At 45.6% G+C, this 20,886-nt stretch overlaps 1 protein-coding gene across 1 annotated transcript in view; it reads left to right on the plus strand.

Moving 5' to 3' along the window:
- Positions 1-20,886, plus strand: part of Map3k1 (mitogen-activated protein kinase kinase kinase 1) — a 62,924-nt gene that overhangs the window by 14,624 nt on the left and 27,414 nt on the right. Inside the window, 1 exon segment of the mRNA XM_005065477.2 lies at positions 19,910-20,060. Within this exon segment, the coding sequence (XP_005065534.2) occupies positions 19,910-20,060 (151 nt within the window).

The raw sequence follows: 20,886 nt of genomic DNA on the forward strand, positions 1-20,886 counted from the left end.
ATCTCATCACTTGCTATTCTAGCTTGGCCTTCCATGGGTCCTGCTGTTTATTTGGTTGAGAGGCTGTGGTCATTGCAGAGTCTGGCAGCTCCCTCACACAGGCTTCTGTCACCCAGGATTCCTACCTGGGGTGGGAGCTCAGAACCTGTTTATCAGCACTCTAGCTCCTATGGCTTTCACTGCCTCCAGCAATAGTAGCATTTTAGAGTCTTTTTTTTATTATCTAAAGATTTATTTATTTATTATGCATACAGTGTTCTGACATGCAGGCCAGAAGAGGGCACCAGATCTCATTACAGATGGTTGTGAACCACCATGTGGTTGCTGGGAATTGAACTCAGGACCTCTGGAAGTCTAGCAGGTGCTCTTAACCTCTGAGCCATCTCTAGAGTCTTTCTTAAAACCTGCCAACTGAGGTTGTGTGGATACACCTCGGGTCTTGCATAGCCGAGGCCTGGGCCGCAATGCTGCAACTGAAGCCTGGTGGCCTCCGCAGACCAAGGGTTCAGATACTCTGTAACTGTCCTCAAAAACAAGCCTTGCTCGGAAGGGCATTGAGCAGCTCTCTCTCACAGGAGTATGCCTGCATGCATCATCAGTACAGACGCGGGAGTGTGCACACACGCTTGGGTACCAAAGCAGTCACTGACACTCTGCTTTTAGACTGGAGCAGGAGATGGAGAGCAGCAAGGTGGGGCTCAGTCCCCAGAGCCAGGGAACTTCAAAGCCCTCTTTCTAGGGAATTAGACGTTGAGAGAAGGACCGGTCCCCAGAAGCTCTGGACCTCATAATGTGATCTCTGCAGTGACAACAAAAGTCTTAAGGTGAGGACCAACACAGGAGGTTGTCCTCTGACTTCCACACAGGCCCATGGCTCCACACCCACACACATGCTGTACGTTCACAATTCTTGGAAAGCCAAACACAGATTTTAGGTGTAAATACATTCACTGTGCCGAGAGACTAGACTCCAAATGTGGTTAAATTTCCTTACTAGACACTCATTGTTTTTTGGCTTTTGTTTTGCCAGCAGAATGAGAGATGTGTGGGTGTACACATTCATTAAAGGTAATTGTTAGCACCTGTTAGCACTTTTCCTTGCTCTGAGAGCTTGCCCAATGTTGGCTGTCATGGGGAAATAATTCTTGTTTCACAGATGGGAATAATTCGGGAGTGACAGCTCCAGGCCTGAACCTTGCCTCTTGCCCATAACCCAGAGAACGGCGCACACTCCCTGGAGCTTCCCCTGCTCCCTCAGCCATGCGGGAAGTTGCTCCTTAGTGAGCTAGCGCTAGCATAGCAAAGCTCTGTATAAACAGGTCTTGAGAGTACTGAAAGAAAGCAGTTACCTTTTTTTTTTTTAAACTCATTTCAGACCAATGGTTTTTTTTTCTCTTTTGGTATGTTTTAACTGTTGGTCGCGCCTCTTAACTAGTTTGACTGAAGACCAGCATCCAGCATAAAGTTCTGCCTAAATAGAATTCGGATCACTTATTCTCTTAGAGATACTTGTTCCACTAGTGAAGTAAGTTAACGAATGCCTGCCTGCCAAGTGTGGGGCCTTTATTTTGTGTTTGGTGGGCATCTTTGACCAGTAAAAGAACTTAATGGCTCTGAGAGAATTCAGTCATCTGCTGACCCAACGAAGGAGATTGCTTTTGGGTTTAACTACTGAGGGGGTACTCAGTCTTGAGGGAAGGTCTTCGCCCTTAACTGTGTCTCTCACATTGCGCGGTGTCTGGCTTCCTTCAGCACTGATAATATGCTTGCCACCCCATAAATTGCATATATTGGCGCTTTAACTCAGTGCATGACTGGCACAGTGTGCTGTGTGGGTGCCACTATGCGAGAAACTAAGCCATCCCCAAGTCAAAGCTGGTGCTTGGGAGGACTCCACGGTGAGTCTCCAGCTGCTTTCTGATTCCTCAGAGCTAGTCTCACAGTGAGTTCTTGAAGAAAATCAAGGGATGATTGTGTGCTTCCCCTGGGAGGCCGTGTCTCCCCGGCATGCTGGGGCTGAGGATGCCTGGAGGAAAAGAACTTGTGTAAAGTTGATGTCCTGTGTGGAAACACTCATAGTAATTTACCTTCAGGACTGTGTTTCCTCTCATGTTACCTTTGCTAAGAACGTGACTGACACAAGCACTGATCGTGGAGAAATTAATGGATGGTCCCTAATGACAAATGTAATTCCTCGATGGGTAGGTCCAGGTTCGTGTCTGCATTTCTGAGAGGGCAGCAGGGAATGTTTCATCTGGTTGTTCCCTCGGGCCAGTGTTACCTGGGAGAGAGCAGGAGACCCTGCGGAGGAACCGGACGTTGCCAAGTAAGGGGCACAGGAGAGGCAAAAAGCAGATGGTTGGCCAGATGAGGGCCACAGAGGGTGCAGTGACTGTCCCGAGACAGAGCAGCTGGGTGGAGAGGTAGCTACTGAACTTCAATGTGGGCCGGAAGCAGCTGGAAGCACAGGCTAGCTCTAGGCAAGCCTGGGGAGGAGGGAGGCTGGAGAGAAGTATGACTGAAGCCAGGTGGTTTGCAAAGACTAAGCATTTGGGGGCTGTTAGGTTGGTTTTCTGTTTTAAGACAGGAAGGGACAGATTTTCACAGGTTTTTGGAGCAAAGAGTTTTGTGTAAGTAGTGTGCTTTTCTGAAACATGTTTCTCAAGGAGCAAGTTTAGGAGGGGCTTGACTGGAGGTTAATAGGAAGCCAGCTTGCCCAAGTTTGCCGTGTTCATGGCATGAAGTATGTTTATTATAGCTCATGGTGTAACAAAACTCTGGTTCAGCAGTTCATTAAGAATTGGCTGTGCCAAACACTAGAAATACAGCAGTGGCGAAACACAAACCGCGCCTCACAGACAGTGCTCCCAAGTGGAATGGTTCTGAGTGTGCCCGAACCCACGTGCTGTTCTCCCTGGTTTTCTGGGACTTGTATTCGAATGTTGTAATTTATCCTTTAACACTTCAGTCCATTGTTCTGCCATCCCAATTGTCCTTTTAAATTACCTTGTACAGTTGTGTCTGTCCACAGTCCAGCTTGCTCAGCATGTCTGTGGTGGTAACAATCGAACTTTGCTCTCTTAGAAGCAGCAGTGTGACAGCACCTAGTGCGTAGTGCGAGTACTCAAAAAGAGGTAGATACCAAAGTTTCAGAGTAATTGTTTAGGAAAACAATTTGAGACTTAAGTACTATCTATAGCTCACTCTCTTGTACGTGGATAGCTTTCTCAGGGGGACAGTGTAAGGACACAGCTAATAAGATGTGGAAGTTTTATTTGATTGTTTTGTTTTGAGACACAATTCTGCTTAATAGCCCTGGCTTGCCGTGACGTATGTATCCTCCTACTTCTGCTGGGATCACAACCACCCAGGTCATTCCTGCTCCTGTTTGGTTTCTTTTGTAGTGTTTGCTAGGCAGGTGTTGCACCATTGAGCTACACTCCCACCTCCAGAGTGCAGTCTGTCTTACAGGGCGTACTTGAAAATAATGAGCAAAATTGAGTTTTGTGACTTGAATTCATTGGAATTGTGTAGTTTGGTCACATTCTTTCTTACTTAAACTTTTGCTGTGTACCTGCACACTTTGCAAGTCTTGGAATAAAGTTAAAAATTGTGGAAATAAAAGCACTACTGTTGTAATTAAAAAAAAAAAACCTGGCATGTGTCCACACAATAGAAGAGAGGATCAGGAAAAAAAGAAAAAAACCCTCATGTACAGCTGCTTGAGTGTTGTCATTCATTCATTCATTCATTCATTCATTTATTCATGGGAAATGATGGCTTTTTCTGAGTGGTGCTGGGAAAACTGTATAACCACACACAGAAGAATGAAACTAGATCCCTGTCTTTCATCGTGTACAAAATCAGTCCAGAGTAAATCAAAGATCTTAACTTGGGACTTAATTACTTTGAGATAGAAGCATAGGCAAGGACTTTCTGAAAAAGTCTGCAGTGGCTCAGGAAATGACTACATGAATTAAAAAACTGCTACACAGCATGTTTACCACGCCACTCATCTGATGGAATTACTAGCCAGAACAGAACTAAAATTCTTACAAATAACCAGTCGAAGCCGGGCAGTGGTGGCATATACCTTTAAACCCAGCACCTGGGAGGCAGAGACAGGTGGATCTCTGTAAGTTCGAGGCCAACCTGGTCTACAGACCAAGTTCCAGGACAGGCTCCAAAGCTACAGGGGAACCCTGCCTCAAAAAACCCAAAAGAAAAAAAAAATACCCAGTCAATAGTTGAACAAATGAATAGACAGGTCTCAAAAGAAGTCCAAGTGACCAACACATAAAAATGTTGAACATGGAAAAATGTCAACATTCCTGACCATTAGAGAAATGCATGTTAAAACTACCTTGAGCCAGGTATGGCAGTATATGGGTGTGACCCCAGCACTGGAAAGATTGCAGGGGGAGGAGGATTGGGAGGCTGAGGTCATCAGTTACATAGTGAGTTAAAGACTAGCCTCAGCCACATAAGACGCTGTCTTAGAAACTCAAAAGGAAAAACTGCACTGAGATTCCATTTGTCTGGAAAACAGGCAACTGCTAATGAGGGTGGTGGTGACCCTCCTACTCTGCTAGTAGGAATGGTAACTGGCTGAGACACTGGGAGTCTGTGTGGAAGATACTTAGAAGAACACAAGTAGATTTCTGTGTGATCTAGCTATATACCATTCATGGGTAGATTTCCTAACGAATCTGAAGTCTCCATACAGCAGCAATGCCTACACACTGCAAGGCATAGAACCAGCCTGGGGACCCATTGCAATGAATAAAGAAAATGTGTGAGCATATACAAGGCAGTTTTATTCAGACAAAAAACACAAAGCCATGCTCTTTGCAGGAAAAAGGACAGAACTGCAAATCATTGTGTTACACAGAATAAGCCAGACTCAGACATTTCTCTAATGTATATAACATATATATAACATAAATATTTACTTATTTATTTAAGGGCCTCAGAGTAGGAAGAGGACTATTTGATAAGGGGGGGGACTAGTGAGATGAGGGGTCAAGATGCCAATGGTGGTGGGTTTTCAAAGTATATTACACACATGTATGAAACTGTCATAATGAAACTCACAATTCATGCAGTTACTACATACGAACAACACGGCTCAATGTCTTGGTTCTTACACTTTGGATTCAGATGTTCCTGACAGCCCTATCTTCCCCTGTGTCTGGGGGGAAGATCCCCACTTCTGGGTGCGTGCGTGCGTGTGTGCGTGTGCGTGTGTGTGACTGGCTCAGTTCCCTTTTGCCTCCCAGGTTGCCTGCCTTCTAAGGCACAGCTCAGGGGTTCCACCCCCTCCCTCCTAGACACAAAACCTTGAGATTTTCCTCATGGCTTTGGTTTCTTATTAACCTCAGGAAAGTCAACTAAATTACATGGGTAAGTTTCAAGCACTCGAAAGCCCTTTTCACTGAGGACAAATGGTCTAGACTCGGTGGCTTCTTTACTGATCATGACTTGGTATTTTCCTGGGGATGCGCCCTCTTTTTAAACCAGGGCTAGTGTCTGAGCTCCCCTCTTCATGCGGTGCCCCTCCCAGAGAGCATGGCAGATGCTTACCCGGAGGTCTCAGAGAAGCTTTTTGCCACTGGGGATCTTTTGGTTTGGAGGCTCCTGTTGAAAGGGGGTTGCTTGCTCATAGCATGTGAGATCCCAGGGCCGTCTTATAGACTGGAAGATGAGTAAGACAGGTCCTGCCAGAGGAGAAAGAGCAGCCCACTGTCTGTTCAACTTGTATTTACCTCGTCCGTCCCTTGTGCCAGCCTTTCTACCAAGACAAGGATAATGAAGTTGAGACCCACTTCTGCCCTCGAGGATCTCTCTGGTTCAGAGTCTGGTGCTGTGTGCTGAATGGGCCAGGGGAAGGTTCTCTTCACTGTTGCAGGGACTATGACCAGCAGGGGAGCTGAAGGTGACACTGTGATAGTTTCTCTGAGTAATAGAGTGACCCTAGGGCCTGCGAACTGTTAAAAAGGTCAGGGCCAGGGCTGGAGGGACTGGAGGTGGCTCGGCAGTTAGGAGCACAGAGAACCCAGCTATGATTCACTGCCGTCCCAGTTGCAGTGACTCGGAGACCCTCTTCTGAGCTCCTCAGATGCCTAGCGCACTTCCGGTGTACAGGTGAGCGTGCAGGCAAACACGTAGAATGAATAACAAAAAAGTTTAAAAGGTTTTCAAAGACCAGTGGGCATACCTAGGAAGAGCAAAGCAAATTGCAGGGTTTTTCTTTTGTTCTCCCTTCCTTAGTGCTAGGCAAACTTGAGTTTTATCCACTGTCAAGTGGTTTTCATATTTCGGTTTGAAAGTTTCAAGACTTATAACTATAGTCTGTCATCAGCCTAGATGAAAGTGAATGGAGGCAGCTATCCTTGATAAAAGGAATGATTGATGTGCCTACAAAAGACTCGCTGTGTTTGCTTGCTGGGAATAATGGTTTCTGTCTCATTCTCAGTGTCCACCTGTATTTAAAACGGGAAAATGGTTATGAGGGAAAGTTTTGAACCACCTGACAGTTGTGAATCACACCCTGCCAGTGTAGAATCGAAGTAATTTGTTCTTATGGCTTTTGCGAAGGTGAAAAGAAGCTGATGTTTATGGATTCCGATGAGGTGAGGAAGACATTATTTAGGAAGACGGTGACTTAGGCTGTGTTTGGAGCAGGATGTCAGATTGAAAGCAGGGATTTGTGGGCAGGTACCTTAGCTATTAATAATCATTTCAATTACATGTGTAAGGAAAGAGCGCCCCCTGCTGAGTTCAGTGTTACTTCTCTTGACCCCTTCCCTTCCCTGTGATGTTTTTCTAGCTAGTTCATCTTGCAGTAGAGGGTCTACGGCAGCCAGGAACCCCAGAGACCACCTACACTTGACAAGCTTCCAAGCTTTGCTGTGGGTCTTTTTGTCTCATCTCATGATGGGAAGAAGAGTGAATAGCAGAGTGAGGAGCAGATGGCCTGGGCCAAGATCTACTAGGAGGCTGCATTCTCGGGGAGGGGCCACTGCTGGTGCTGAGATTGATCCCAGTTTACAGGTCACTGGAAGGACTCCTGAGACCCTCCTGGGGCTTTTCCGTTGTTAGCCGTTTAACAACAGTGTGTTCTCATGAGATGTCAAGGACATGAACACCAGCAGACACCCGACCTCAGAGCTAAGGCATGTTAGTTCACTATTTTGTAGCCACTGTTTTTATTCTGTTGACACTTTTGGTGGCGTGGCTTAAGTACTAGGAATTTGTCTTAGCTTTTTCTGCTTTGCTGGGTCATGTGAGTATAAGATGACTCTTTGGGGATATGTAAGCTACATGCTGAATAGGTTTGTACATGATGGCGTGTTTATTTGTATTGTATAATTCATGAAAGATGATGTGTTAATATCATGAACTGGTTAATATAGTATAGGGACTGGAGAGATGGCTCAGCAGTAAAGAACACTTTTGCTCTTGCAGAGGACCTGGGTTTGGTTCTTAGCATCCATCTGTAACTCCCGTTCTGAGGATCTGACGCCCTCTTCTGGCCTCCATGGACAGTGCACACATGTGATACACAGACAAACATGTAAACACTCATACACACAAAAATATTTTAAAACACTAAAACTATCAGGTATTAGAGCTTAATATAAAATGTTTCTGTGTCTAAGTCAAATATGTCATCTTTGTGTCCAAAGAAACTGGAGGTTATTACTCACAAGACTTTAGCCGCTTGTTTTGTTGGTGTGTGCTTTAGATGTATCTTGAAGTGACAGATGCTAAGCAGTGAGTACTGGCTGGCTGAATAGCAAATAGTCCTGGGAAGATAGTTTTAACAATATAAAATACCTGATTATGACAGTAGTTATGCTTTTAGATTAGCTCTCAAAAGGCTACCATAAACGAGGTGTGTGCACATGCCTGTGATTCCAGCAAAGCCAGGAGTTCCCTAGACAGTTTAACCTTTCTGCAAGAGTCTGTCCTCAGTGACATGAGTCTTACCCACAGCTGTGCTCCAGGCCTGAACCGCTGAGTATGGACACCTGGAGCAGCACCTGGAACTGTGGCGGTCTCTCAAGGATAGCATTAACAATAGTAGTCATAGTTACAGGCCCTCCACTGTCTCCATTGTACACCAGAGATTAACAGGGAAGAATGGAAGTTAGCTTCCTCCTGAGTACTATGCACACGGTCCGTGCTCTGGACCCGCCTTGTATGTATGCGTGGTGTAGTTGGTCCCACTTTACAGTGAGGAAATTGAGGAGTGGAAGTCTTCAATAACTTGGACCTCAGCTCCAGAGCTAGGAAGATCTGACCCTTGAGTTGACCCCAGGAAACCTGACTCCAGAGCTCATAACCCTGGTCACTGAGCGGATGTCTTTGTCCACACCGCCCTGGGAACATGGTTTGCACTCCGAAGCCGCCTGAGTTTTGGTGTATGTAAGAATGTTGTGTGTATAAATTGTCTCACTGAGTCCAGCTTGTTAAGTGGTGTCTCTTGCTGGAAACTCCCCCAGTTTTTCTGGGTTTGGTGGCTGTTGTCCCATTGGTGCTTCTAATAGTCATCTCATACACACTGCGCCCGATAAGGCTTCCTCGTGCTCAGTGTGAGTTGGTGAGCGGCTGTGGTCTGTGCTTTATTCCTTTTCCGGAGATCACTACCTCTCCAGCTGTCACCATCACCTCCTCAGCTGTGCTAGCCTCCAGTCCTCTCGGGCCTGGTGTTGAATGTCCTCTGACCTGATAGGTCAGTCCCTAACAGTGGCTCAGCTGTGTGTGCTGAAGATGCACTCGTGCTGTGTTTTGTCAGAACCCGAGGGTCTCTTACAGTGAAAAGAGAACACTCGAGGCCCCTTTTAAAGAATCTGTGTGTTGGGGCTTTCTCATAGCCGTAGAGAGGTTTTTAGAGAAAACGGTGGTTCTTAACTTGTGTGGACTTACTCCAGAACTAACTCCTTAGCTGAAAATAAGCGCATTAGACCAGTGTAGCTAGCTGATGAACTCTGGCTCTGCCAGGGATTGGATTGGGTCAAGCTCCGGTATCCTTCATGGATGGTGGGCAGATACTCAGATCTGGAGACTGCTGGCACACACCAAGTAATCTTTGCCCAAGGTGAATTTTGTGACCACTTAAACCCTGTGTTAACATTTAAGACAGTTGGTATCGGGCTCCTCTCTGGGTTTTGCTTCTTAGGAATAATAGCTCTTGGAACAGGGGTCTCTAAGCAGAATCCAGAGCAGATTTCTAGAAGCGTGTTCCATGAGCATCACTTCCCTATCAGACATACTCCACTAAAAAGAATTTCCACACTGTGGGCCTTCTTACCAACTGCGAACCTAGGTTTTCACTAATGGCTCTGAGATACCCTGCAGTAAACAAGTTCAGGCTTCTGTTTCAGCTAGTACTTCCTGGTCTGCGTGCATGCGTGATCCTTGGAATCACACAGCATTATCTCTTCAGAAGGTGTGGCTTCTGTGTAGTTTGTACAGTGTTCAGTGCTTTTCATCATTCTGTCTGCCAGTCCTGCTGTTGATAGCTGTTCAGGCACCGCCGCCTCAGTAGCTCTTCTAGATCGTCCATAGGTGAGTCAGCAGTGGATGGGTATTGTGGTACTTCAGTATCTCTGGGACAGCAGAGCTGGCGTCTTTTTCTCTTAAACTTTGTCCAGTGTACCCTTTGCGTTTCCGCTTTTCTTCCGTCTAACCCAATGCTTACTCGGGTAGGGGTGCCGTTCATTGAGTAGAGTGGTTTGCTGCCCTTGGGAGCATAGAGAGGAAAAGCCTTGTCGGGAAACCATTCTCCTAGCTAACACACCTTCCCACCCGCCAGAAGGAAGGACTGTAGCCCTGGCTGTTCCTCAGGGTTGCAAAGAAATCCTTTTAGCACAGGCTGTGAGAGAGCATTCCATCCTGCTTCAGTGGAAACCCCTCTACTCCTTTCAGAACGTTTGTGTATTTAACCACTTGCCCTAAAATAGGAGATGGGAATCTGTACTAAGATCGAGTCCCTCAGGACCAGCCTTGCTTAGTGGATCTCTCAGAAAGCGGCTCACACATTTGGAGACGGTCCCAAAGAAAAGCCACACCTCCACACCACACACTTGAGGTCTTCAAGATATAAAGCAAAACATGGAAGCAGTGGCTGCCTCCGCTGCCAGTTGCCTGCCTCATGTCACTGGGTAGCACTCCTCGATGGAGCACTGGCGAGAAGTAGCAACTGCTTCACTGAGACCTGCACACAGGCGGTAGAGATCTGGTCTGCTTCTCTGGTAAGGTGTGAGCGCTCATCATATGTGCACTGCCGCCTGCAGACTCTCCCAACCCTGCGTGTGTCAGCACTAAGTGGCAGGGTTCTTGGGAGGAAATAGACAGCCAAACACTGTAAAAGTATCCTTTTCCTTGCTTACTAAGGAAAAGGATGCTCACAGCATCCCATTCTCCCCCAGAAGGTTCCTAAATGTCTGTCATCAAGTATCAAGGACACAGCCAGGAAAAATATAACCCTGGAATTTTTAGCAACTATCAAAAGAATACAAGCTTTCACGGTGTTTGTTAGAAAGGAACAAGTGAGAATTGGGGTTGTGTTGATCATAAGCTCCCTTAGAAAACATGGTCACCCTGGAAATTACTTGCATTAAATGCCTGAAGAGGAACGTTTAGAAGTACCGCTACAAAGATGACTTCTTTGATGTGTGAGAAAGGATTTAACTCATTTTAAGTAGTTAGTGTCCCAGGAGCAGCCAGTGACTTTACAACCTTTCTGTCGTCTGTCCATCATCATGAGATTCACTTGCTTTACTGTCTCTGTAGTTCTCACACATTTCATACGATGACAAATCATGAAAAGCACTACTGATATTTCTGCCCAGTTCTGCCATTTCCCGCTGTCCACATAAATATTGGAAACTGAAATTTTAGTTCCTAGCTCCTGACGGGCTGCACTGAACCTGAAGACCGGCGCTGACTGGTTTCACTTCCTTTCGTGTCCACATGTGCAAACCCATTTTTCCCTGACAGCAGGCACGTATCCCCCCACCCACCCACCCACCCACCCACCCACTTGTCCCCCACAGCTGCTTTTAAAAAAGCTCATCTCACATCCCTGTTGTCCAGACTGGTTGCTCCCTGACCAGCTCCCGTCATTAGTTCCCTGTTCTATCTAACCCCTGTGTTTCTTAGCTCTTCAGTTTCAATAATGACGGTGCCCTGCCCCGTCCCGTCCCCCGTCCCGCCCCCCGCCTCCATTGCTGGTGTTTGTTTGATTTGTCTGAATTGTCTTTTCCTCCTAGCAAGCCTTAATTTCTGTTGCATTTTGATGTTTACTTGTCAGTGTACATAATTGTCCCCATAACTTGACAGAGGACACATGATGTACTTCCTTATAAATTTATTGATTGTCATATTCGTTCAGAAAAATTCTTTTCCCACTTGTAGAAACAGCATGTGATGTTTCAGTGACGTCACCAGTTTCATAGACTAGACAGGCTTGTACTGCATTTGAGTAACTTGAATTTGGTGGGTTTGGCTGAAATCTTCAGCTCCACATCTGGGTTTCTCGGGGATGCCGAGGGATCTCCATAGCCTAACTTTTGCAGTATTGGACTGTTACTTTCTTGGCCTGCTAAGCAAAAAGATCGTTTGGAAAATGCTTGTGTCCCATTGTTTTCTGCCTTTTGGTTTAAGCCACGGGGGCTGGAGCTCGTGAGTTTGGCGATGGTTATCTGTAACCATGTCCACCTGTTGCTTTACCGTACGTGTGTCAGTAGCTCTGGGGGCTAAATGGCTGTGTGCTAGTTTTGCAAGATTTACTTTTGCTTCAAGGCAGTTTTTTCCAAGTCATATTTGAATACTCACGTGAATATTTGTGATCAAGAATGATACATTTTAGTCATAAAATACTCGAGCAGAGTTCAACAAAAGTGTAGTTTATTTTTTTTAAAAAAACTTTTCATGAAATAAAAATTTTCATTTCTAAATTATGTACCCTTGTAGGATTCTGTATAACTGATTGTAAAGTTACATGATCTCTGAGTTGAATTTCTGGTATGAGTTACCTACCGATCCCTTAGAGTTTATTCAGTATGCTCATATATTTCAAAGTTAGAAGGACACATCATATAGCAAAACTTCATAATTGAGATATGGGTTTCTTTTGGTTCATTGAGTTGCCTTATAGGACGACTTGGGTACAGCAAGATGATTTAGTGGGTAAAGGGTTTGCTAGCAATCTTGACAGCCGAGGTCAGTGCCTGAACCCACATGTTCAAGGAGAAAACCAGCTCCCACAGGTTGTGTAAATGTGAAAATATTTCAGAAAGACTTGGCATGTAGGTAACTTTATAGACTAAGTCACAGGTGACTGATAAGGATGGAGGGAAGGGGGCAGCCATGTAGAACTGTTTAAAAACTGATGTGGGGGAATGGTTCAGCACATAAAAGCCTGGCCACTGCGTTCAGGCTCTGGAGTTCACATCAGAGTCAGGTAAGGTTGTCTGAACCTCCAGTCCCAGCAGTCCTGTGGCAGGATGAGATCTGGGGACAGGAGAATCAGCTAGAAGCTGTAGGCCAGCTAGCCTGGAGAACGGGAAAGTGACAGAAACAGGAGAGACCTGCCTCAAAACAAGGGGGTGGAACTGACTGCTGAAAAGTTGACAGCCAGCCTCCACATGTGTACCAGAGCGCACACATGCAGGGGCCCATACGTGTGGCATGAGACACACTGGCACTTACTGTACATGCACACACACAGTACATTTGAACCGTGGCTTATTCTCACTGGTAGCTCTGACATTCTGTAAATCCCTATTATTGAATGTGTATGGTGGCGTTTCAGTCTCACCAAAGACTAATTTAGAAGTAGAGAGACCGTTTGGAATCCTCTGGTTCGCTTTGAAATTGTTTGCATGTCCCCACAGGCACTAACCTCGGGTAGGAGGTCCAGGTTGTAAGAGTGATGCCCATCACACACAATATTTCTTCAGGTCTGTGTTGATTAGAGGTGATGGTCATGGTCCCTGTTGCTATATGGTTTACACACAGAGGGCAGGAGAAAACCTGCTTCCAGGCACCATTTCCTGGGTCAGTTAGTGAGCCAGCGTTTGCAGTGTGTCTGCGCAGTGTTCGGTTAGTGTTACACATAACCTTGGCACTTCTGTACCATGTTTTACATTGCAAAAGCCCTGCAGCCACTGTTAAGATTACTTTTAATTTTAAAGTCACATCAGGTGATACTTTAATAGAAACTAGTCCGTGCCCCCCCCAGTATGTGAATTTATAGCATGTATATGATTAATTGGAATACCTTGTAAATGTAAATCAATCAAAATAGCATGGTGGAGCCAGCTGTGGTGGTATACACCTGTAATCCCATTACTCAGGGCACTGAGACAGGAGGGTGACAAGTTTGAGCCCAGCATGGTCAGCATAGCAAAACCGCTACCTCAAAACAAAAATCCAGGAACAGCTGGAATGGCTCAGCTCAGCTGGTAAGTCCCCTTTCACCCAAGCCTGATGACCTGAGTTTGATCCTGGAGGAAACAGGCTGACTCCCACAAGTGTGACATGTATGTGTGTCACATACATGCATACATACATACATACATACATACACACATACATACATACAAAATAAAAATCAGCAGTCACAGGACAGTAGATGTTAATAGTCACACATTACAATGTAATTAATCAAAACGAGCTTTTTGAAGGTGAATTCTTTTTATCGACAAAAGACTGAGGAAGTTTTCACATGAATAGGAAATAACCCGGTTCCCAGTGATTACCAGTATAGAAACTTGTAAATCCGCAGTCATGTACACATTAAGAAACAGCAGTCATGCCTGAGCGGTGGTTTGATGGGTGAGGCTCTTGCCCATGCAAGCAGGAGGACCCACGTTTGAGCCCCAGAGACTAATTAAAGCTAGGCTAGCACAATGAGAAGCAGAGTAGAGACGGGACTCCTGGAAGCTCGCTCTTGAGCCAGCCTGCTGTACACAGCAGTGAAGACCAACAGAAGAGGCCCTTTGTGAAGACCAGCTCCCAGGGAGTCCTCTGACCCCTGTGGAGATACCTGCCTACACACACTTGAAAGTCCAGAACTCCAGTCAGCTGGGTCGGATGACTCACACCTGTAATCCAAGCACTCCTGGAGGCTGAGGCAGGAAAATGTAGCCAGAGCTACGGTGGCATTGTGCCTGGGAGAAAGGAAAGGAAGGACTAGTCACAGTTTCTGTTGTGCCGAAGTTCACCCAGCTTGGAGCACGTTAGCTTGCTTCTCCGTAAGGTAAATAGGAGTTGTTTGTTTTTTTCACTCTCAAGTGTTACTGAATAGCTAGAATAAAATCTCCCGTGAACTTGATTTGGTAGTGTGAGCATTTTATGTGGCATCACTGCCTGTGAAGACTTGATAAATGTTGCACTGGGCAACGGAGAAAGGGCTGCCCTTCCTGTGGGTCTCCCCGCTCAGGGAGACAAAGCCAGCTGTGGCCAGTGACAGTCCATCTAGAAAATACACTCCAGTGCCGAAGCAGCACAGAATTTCAGGGTTTGTTTTATTCTTGTTTTTCCTGTCTGCACGTGATCACATCTAGTTTAGTAGATTTCAAGCACTTGTGAATACTCACTCCTTTTGTCACCTGGAAAGGAAAAGGGTTGAAGTCACTCATGAGTGTGTTTTGTTTGTTTGTTCTTCGTTCTGTTTTTTATTAGGGAGGGATTTTTCACTGTGCACATAGAACTGTGCCTTCCTCTGCTTTGTGCAGTGGGACAGTGTGGTCCCGGCTCCTGAGAGCCGAGCCTAACTCGACTGAGCAGTCAGTGCCGTGTCCAGGTTCGTTCTCAGCCTGCAGGCCTCACGTGCGCTCGCTGTTTTCTTTCCTGGGTCCTTCCTCGTCCTTCTCTCCGTGGAGGTAACATGTGCATTCGATGCAGGAATTTCTGCTGGAGTGGGGCCTACAAGTGGCTGTGAGCTGTGTATGTCTCAGATAACCCAGATCTTTTTCCAAAGTTTCTCTTCTGGACCCCAAGAGAATCAAGAGTCTCCTTCATACAGTTACCCAGAGTCTCCACTGTTAACAAAGTGTTTACCTGTGCTAATTCCCTGTGCCAGCCATAGCTAGAAAGCTTTGGTTTGGACATTATAACTTCTGTTATGCACTCTAATACTGAACAGAATTAAGACACTTCTTTGACTCTGTTAGTAAAGCGATTGCCCCAAAAAGAGAGAGACAGTGTAATTAATATAGCCCAGGCTGCCCTAGAGTTTGGAGTCTTCCTGCTTCAGCCCCTCCCCCCCAGGCGCTGAGATTACAGAGTTATGCCCCAAAACTTGGCTCACAAAATTAGACTAGTGTCCTTAGCAGCCGAGGCAACTTCTAGCACACATTTAGTCCTTTCTGCTGCCGTGAAGCCGGCCGGGGATATCTCCATGTTAGTAGTTCGCATCATATTTACAAGCTAAAATTAGCTACTTAACTACCTCTTTTTTTCTCTGTGTGTGTGTGTGTGTGTGTGCACGCGCACACACACACACACACACACAGAATTGAAGTCCTCGTTGGCCTTTTCGGATTTTTTGCAGGGAATAGGATATGTTAGGAGTTTTTCATTCCAGAGTAGAAATACTTTGGTTTACACTTGTAGATTAATTTAATTTAGGAATGATGAAAAATCCTCTTAATAAGTAACGTTGAAATCTTGGCTTAGCTGGCTGAAGGATCTTCGGAAATGCTTCCCTCACTGAGACGCACTTGTGGCCTCTGGAGAGGCAGTTACAGCTTGTCACCTGGGGTGGTATTAGGGTAGCAGTAATTGACTAATAGCTGTCGAGGGACCCAGTACAACCCTTGTGCCTACTTTTATTGAACCTCCCTCAGTAGCTGTGTGCTCCCTGAGTTCTGTCTTCTCCCTTATTCCGTCTCTGCGTCTACAGTGTCTACAGTGTCGCTTTGCTTTGTTTATTTTGATGCCATCATTTATGCAGTCCCACTTTCCATGTACCCTACTTTCAAACTCCCAGAGAGAGCGATCCACGATCTACAATACCATGGAGTATAGAATGTCTTTGAACGAAGACACATTATTGTACCAGCCAACCATGAACTGCAGGATGGGTTCAGTACACAACAGAAGGAGAGGTGACAGCTAGGGACCCCCCAATCATGTTACTGAAAGGTACAGTGTATCAGGCCCAGCACACTTGGTTTACCCATAGGGAAATGGAGAAAATGCAACCCATTCCTAAAAGGTCTCCTAGTGCCATGAGGAAGGCAGGAGTTTAGACAGATCCTCAGCTTTATATTGTATTACAGTGGGTATGTAGCCTGCTAGGAAGGACTAACTAGGGACTATACAATTGTGGAAAGAAACTTTGTGCTGAAGACATTTGAGAATAGGAATGGGTGTTCCTGGCAAGAAAAAGTGTGAATGAGGGCATCTGTGTATGCTTGTGCGTGTGTGCACATACATGTGTACTATCTGCAAAGACATGTGAACTATTAGTGTTACTTAGGAAGGGAAGCCTCTTAATGCTATAAGAACCAGGCACACCTGGCATGTAAGACACTCCAGGAAGGGGCCTACTTTATGGACCTGATGAGGTTAGTAAGATTATTACATCTAGCTATTGGTATAATAATAAGAATAAATAGTGTAAAAACGACCTCTTGCAAGAAGGGAGGGAGTGCTCCACTTGGTGTGTAGCAGCTATATTCTGTTGGTGTAGACAGAGCCATTAGAAACCTAACATCAGGGCTGGAGAGATGGCTCAGAGATTAAGAGCACTGACTGCTCATCCAGAGGTCCTGAGTTCAATTCCCAGCAACCACATGGTGGCTCCCAGCCATCTGTCATGAGATCTGGTGCCCTCTTCTGACCTGCAGGATACATGCAGACAGAACACTGTATGCATAGTAAATAAAATCTTAAAAAAAGAAAAAAAGAAACCTAACATCAGCCTGAGGGACCTTTAAAGTTCTAGGTCAGCATAAAAAGTCTTCTGAGGAATGCTTAGGAGCCGCCTGTACCCCAGATAAATAGGAAACAACTCCCCCCATCTGTTAGTGTTTATTTACTCTTTGGTTTACCAAAAACCTTATTCTTGTGTTTAAGTCTTCAGGGTAGTTTTCCCAGACGTGATTTGGCTTTATTATAATCAGTTAACTTTAAAGGCCTGAAATTCATGAGCTGTTTTAGCTAAAACAAGCACATTTTTGAGATAATAGCTACAGGCGCACACACACCTGCCACACTTAACCAGCCATTAGGAGTTCCTAGGCTTCAAGGTTTTCTGATTGTAGTAGCTTTGGTTAAAAAGGAGCTTGCAATCTCTCGCTGTAGTAGTCCTTGCCTGGCAGATCATTGCTTGTACATGAGCACAGATACTTGACAGAACTCGGGGCCCTGACTACCATGGACGGAAGGGAAGTGAGGGTTGTGAGAAAGCCACGGAAGCGTGGAGAAGGCTTGCTTTACTTCCAGCAGGCTGGCTACAGTTTCAGAGACAAAAGAAACCAATTAGGTCCGCTTTCTTCCTGGTGTGAAAAACGGGATGAACTGCGTGTTTCGTTGGTTCTGAGACCCCGGTGTTTGTAAAGTACGCTGTTTTATATTCTGTGAGGGGAGAAGAGTTCCCTGTGAAAATCACAACTTTTGACTGCATGGAGCCATCCAAATTTCAGATGATCGCATGTAAAAAATGCACACTTCAGGGTTAACTGTATAAAACTATTTTAAGGAAACTGAAACATTTCATTTATATTTGTAGATTAATTTGGGAATGATGAAAAATTATCTTAACAAGATATCAAAGATTTAATCATAAGTTCTGCATGATAAAAACATTAAATAACATGGAAGTCACTCAATGTTAAAAGTAGTAGGAGCGCTGAAGGTGTTAAATGGTCCCTCTCTTACCCTGTGTATCACACTCACCCTGCGCTACCGAGTACAGATGAGTAAAGCATGTGCCAAGCACTCCAGTAAACCACAGCAATCCCCTGAAGGGGGGCTGTAAAAGGATGAACTGGCAAGGTCTCTGCATAGTTGAGGGAAACCAGAGCGAGTAGAATGGATCCAGAGAGAAGTCAGGGAATAGAAGTCAGGAAATAGCCTGTGCAGAAGGACCCTGGGCCAGGCAGGTGTCCTGGAGACTGGGAGGAACGGCACTGACCCTGCAGAGACCAGGCAGAGGGCACGCCGGGAGGGCACTCCGGGAGGGCACGCCGGGAGGCGGGAGGGTTGTGACATTACGAGCCTGGGAGACCCTGCCAGTTGTGGATTTGCAAGGGGCTCAGCCAGCCTGGCGCACCCCCTGTCCCCAGCAGTTCTTACAGTGACGCTTCTAAGCTGAGCAGCTTCCGGGGACTCCTCAGCTTGTTTCCTGCCAGGTCCTTGAAGCGTTCTTGCTTCGAGTCTTAAGGGAGCCACCTTCAGGCAGGGAGCTGTTCAGTCAGAGGAAATAGGTACTGGCATCCTACTTCCTGCCTCCTCTCCGGTCTTCCCTTTACCTCCTATCTGCCTTTCTTACTTCCTCTCTTACTCTGGCAGTGACGTCATCATCAGTAGCAACACAACATAGTCAGCATAGAAGCAGCCCGACACTGCTGAGTAACTGGACCACCAGTTAGACAGTGTTTTCGCCCTGCATGCCTTCTTTCTTTGAAACAGTTTTGGTAGCAGCACTGCCCGTGGCCTGACTGCGCATTGCTAAGACCCAGATCGGATGGCAGGCGCTCTTGTCTTCCTGAGTACGCTAGAGCCGTTTCTGACGTGTGCTGGCTGTGTGACTCCCAGCCCTCCACAACGTTGCTGTTTCGTTGGAGTCAGATGAGCATTTCCTCTCTGCTCCGGTTTATTTTGTGTTCTGTTTGTTTTGCTGAAGCTGCTGCCTCTGAGTTAGGATTAGCTGGAAAATTCCTAGACAAGTTCAGAGTTGACATTTTAGTGAGTTCGAGGTCATCGTTGGTGGTGTTTCCACGATTGCTTCCTTTTCCTTCCAAGGTAGGAAGTATTATTCTCTAGCTTTACTGGCTTTCCAAAAACAGTTATTGAAGTTAGTCTAGAATTACAAAACTTGGTACTTCTCCCAGAACAGAGGTACTTAGTCTTCCCTAGGAACACGCCTTTGAAATCTATGCGGTGTGCATGTGTACACGCACGTACATCGACATGGGTACATTTTGAAATTAGTGGTCTCCCAGAGAGTGCTGCTTCACCTGTTAGACGTTGTCAAATTAGTTCCCAGGAGTTCCTGGCCTAAAGATGATCCTAATTCTGGTGATCAGAATGTCTGTGGGAGGTCATTGTCCCTCTGTGGTTATGAAGTATGCCAAGTGCATGGTCATTGTGTTCTTGTTCAGGAATGTGCAGGCTTGAGCATTCAGGCAATGAAAAGGTATTTCAGAATATAGTTCTAGTTAAATTTTATGTTGTCTGTTCAACCTTTACTTAGTTCTGTGTAGAAAATAAGCATACCTCCAAGTTCTGTGTGTGTTGTTGGCACGAATAATTAGACATCCTAGAACAAGGGAAATAAGATGCCCCTAAATATTTGTTTCTTGTGTGTTGTGATATTGGTGCGGTGGATAGTGTCTGGTAAAGCAGTGGCTAATGTTTTGGGTTTGTTTTGGTAATGCTGGGAAAGGACCTGCATTGGTTTTCTTAGTAATCCTACAACCTCTAAGTAGAGCATCCTTTTTTAAGGATACTATGAAAATAGATGTTAGCATACGACATTCAGCAGTATCCACGTTGAACACAGCAATGATCTCGTACGTAGTTTTCATACCTTACCTCAATCTTTTGTGGGTTTTATATCCTGTCCTTTCTGGTACCTATAACCAGAGTGTAAATCAGCCATGTCCTTGGAAACTATTTTTTTATGTGACTTTTCTCTATGTCCTTATTTCTCCCTCGATTTTAGCCGAGAGATGGAGAGCAAAGAAACCCTCAAAGGATTGCACAAGATGGACGACCGCCCAGAGGAGCGAATGATCAGGGAGAAACTAAAGGCCACCTGTATGCCTGCCTGGAAGCACGAGTGGTTGGAAAGGAGAAGCAGGAGAGGCCCTGTGGTGAGTGCTGTGGGCACAGCTCTGGAGGGGAGCATGGAGGAAGTGAGGAACCCAGAAGCCACTTCCTGCTTCCTGAACTAAGCCGTAATCAACCCCGCTCATTAAGCAACTGAAACTACTGTGGGCATGCGTTTGCTGGGGTGCTTAAAGCAACACTGCCCTCTAATGTCAGCGTCTGCCCCCTCGGGAGTTTTATAGCCTGCTTTCTGAATGAAAATTCTGATTCGTGATGCTTTAGCTCTGATAAGGCCTCAGAATCTTATTTCCAGACCTCTTTCAGGGAAGCAGGAAACTGTTACATTAAGTAGACCCAGGAGTTAAAGATAGAGCTTATGGAGTCTATCAAAAGAATAACTAGGTTAGGAAAGGCAAGGATACTGTGTGCCGAGCTGTGATTTGCCCTGAAACACTTGAGGATGGTGTTATGAAATTCTCTTCTGCATTCATATCCAGGAGGAAGTGCCTGCCTCCAGTCTGTTGGTCACATTTGGTTTATAGTTTTTCTTTTGAAGTAGAGATAGCAATGATAAGATCCGTTACACTCCAGCTAGGACCTGATTAAACTAAACCACATAAACGTCTAGCTTTCAACTTCATCCCACGGGCCTGCTTAAGTTTGAATTAACAAAACATGAAAGTAAATTTAAACTTTGAAATTTTATGTATATTGATGCCTTGCCTGCATGTTGTCCTTGTACCGCATACATACCTGGTACCCACAAAGGTCAGAAAAAGGCCTTGGATCCCCTAGGACTGAATTTGCAGATGACTGAGCCAACCCAGGTCTTCTGGAATAGCTACAGCCAGTGCTACTGACACTGAAGCA

Source organism: Mesocricetus auratus, unplaced genomic scaffold (assembly GCF_017639785.1).
Source record: "Mesocricetus auratus isolate SY011 unplaced genomic scaffold, BCM_Maur_2.0 Super-Scaffold_100020, whole genome shotgun sequence".
Taxonomy (NCBI): domain Eukaryota; kingdom Metazoa; phylum Chordata; class Mammalia; order Rodentia; family Cricetidae; genus Mesocricetus; species Mesocricetus auratus.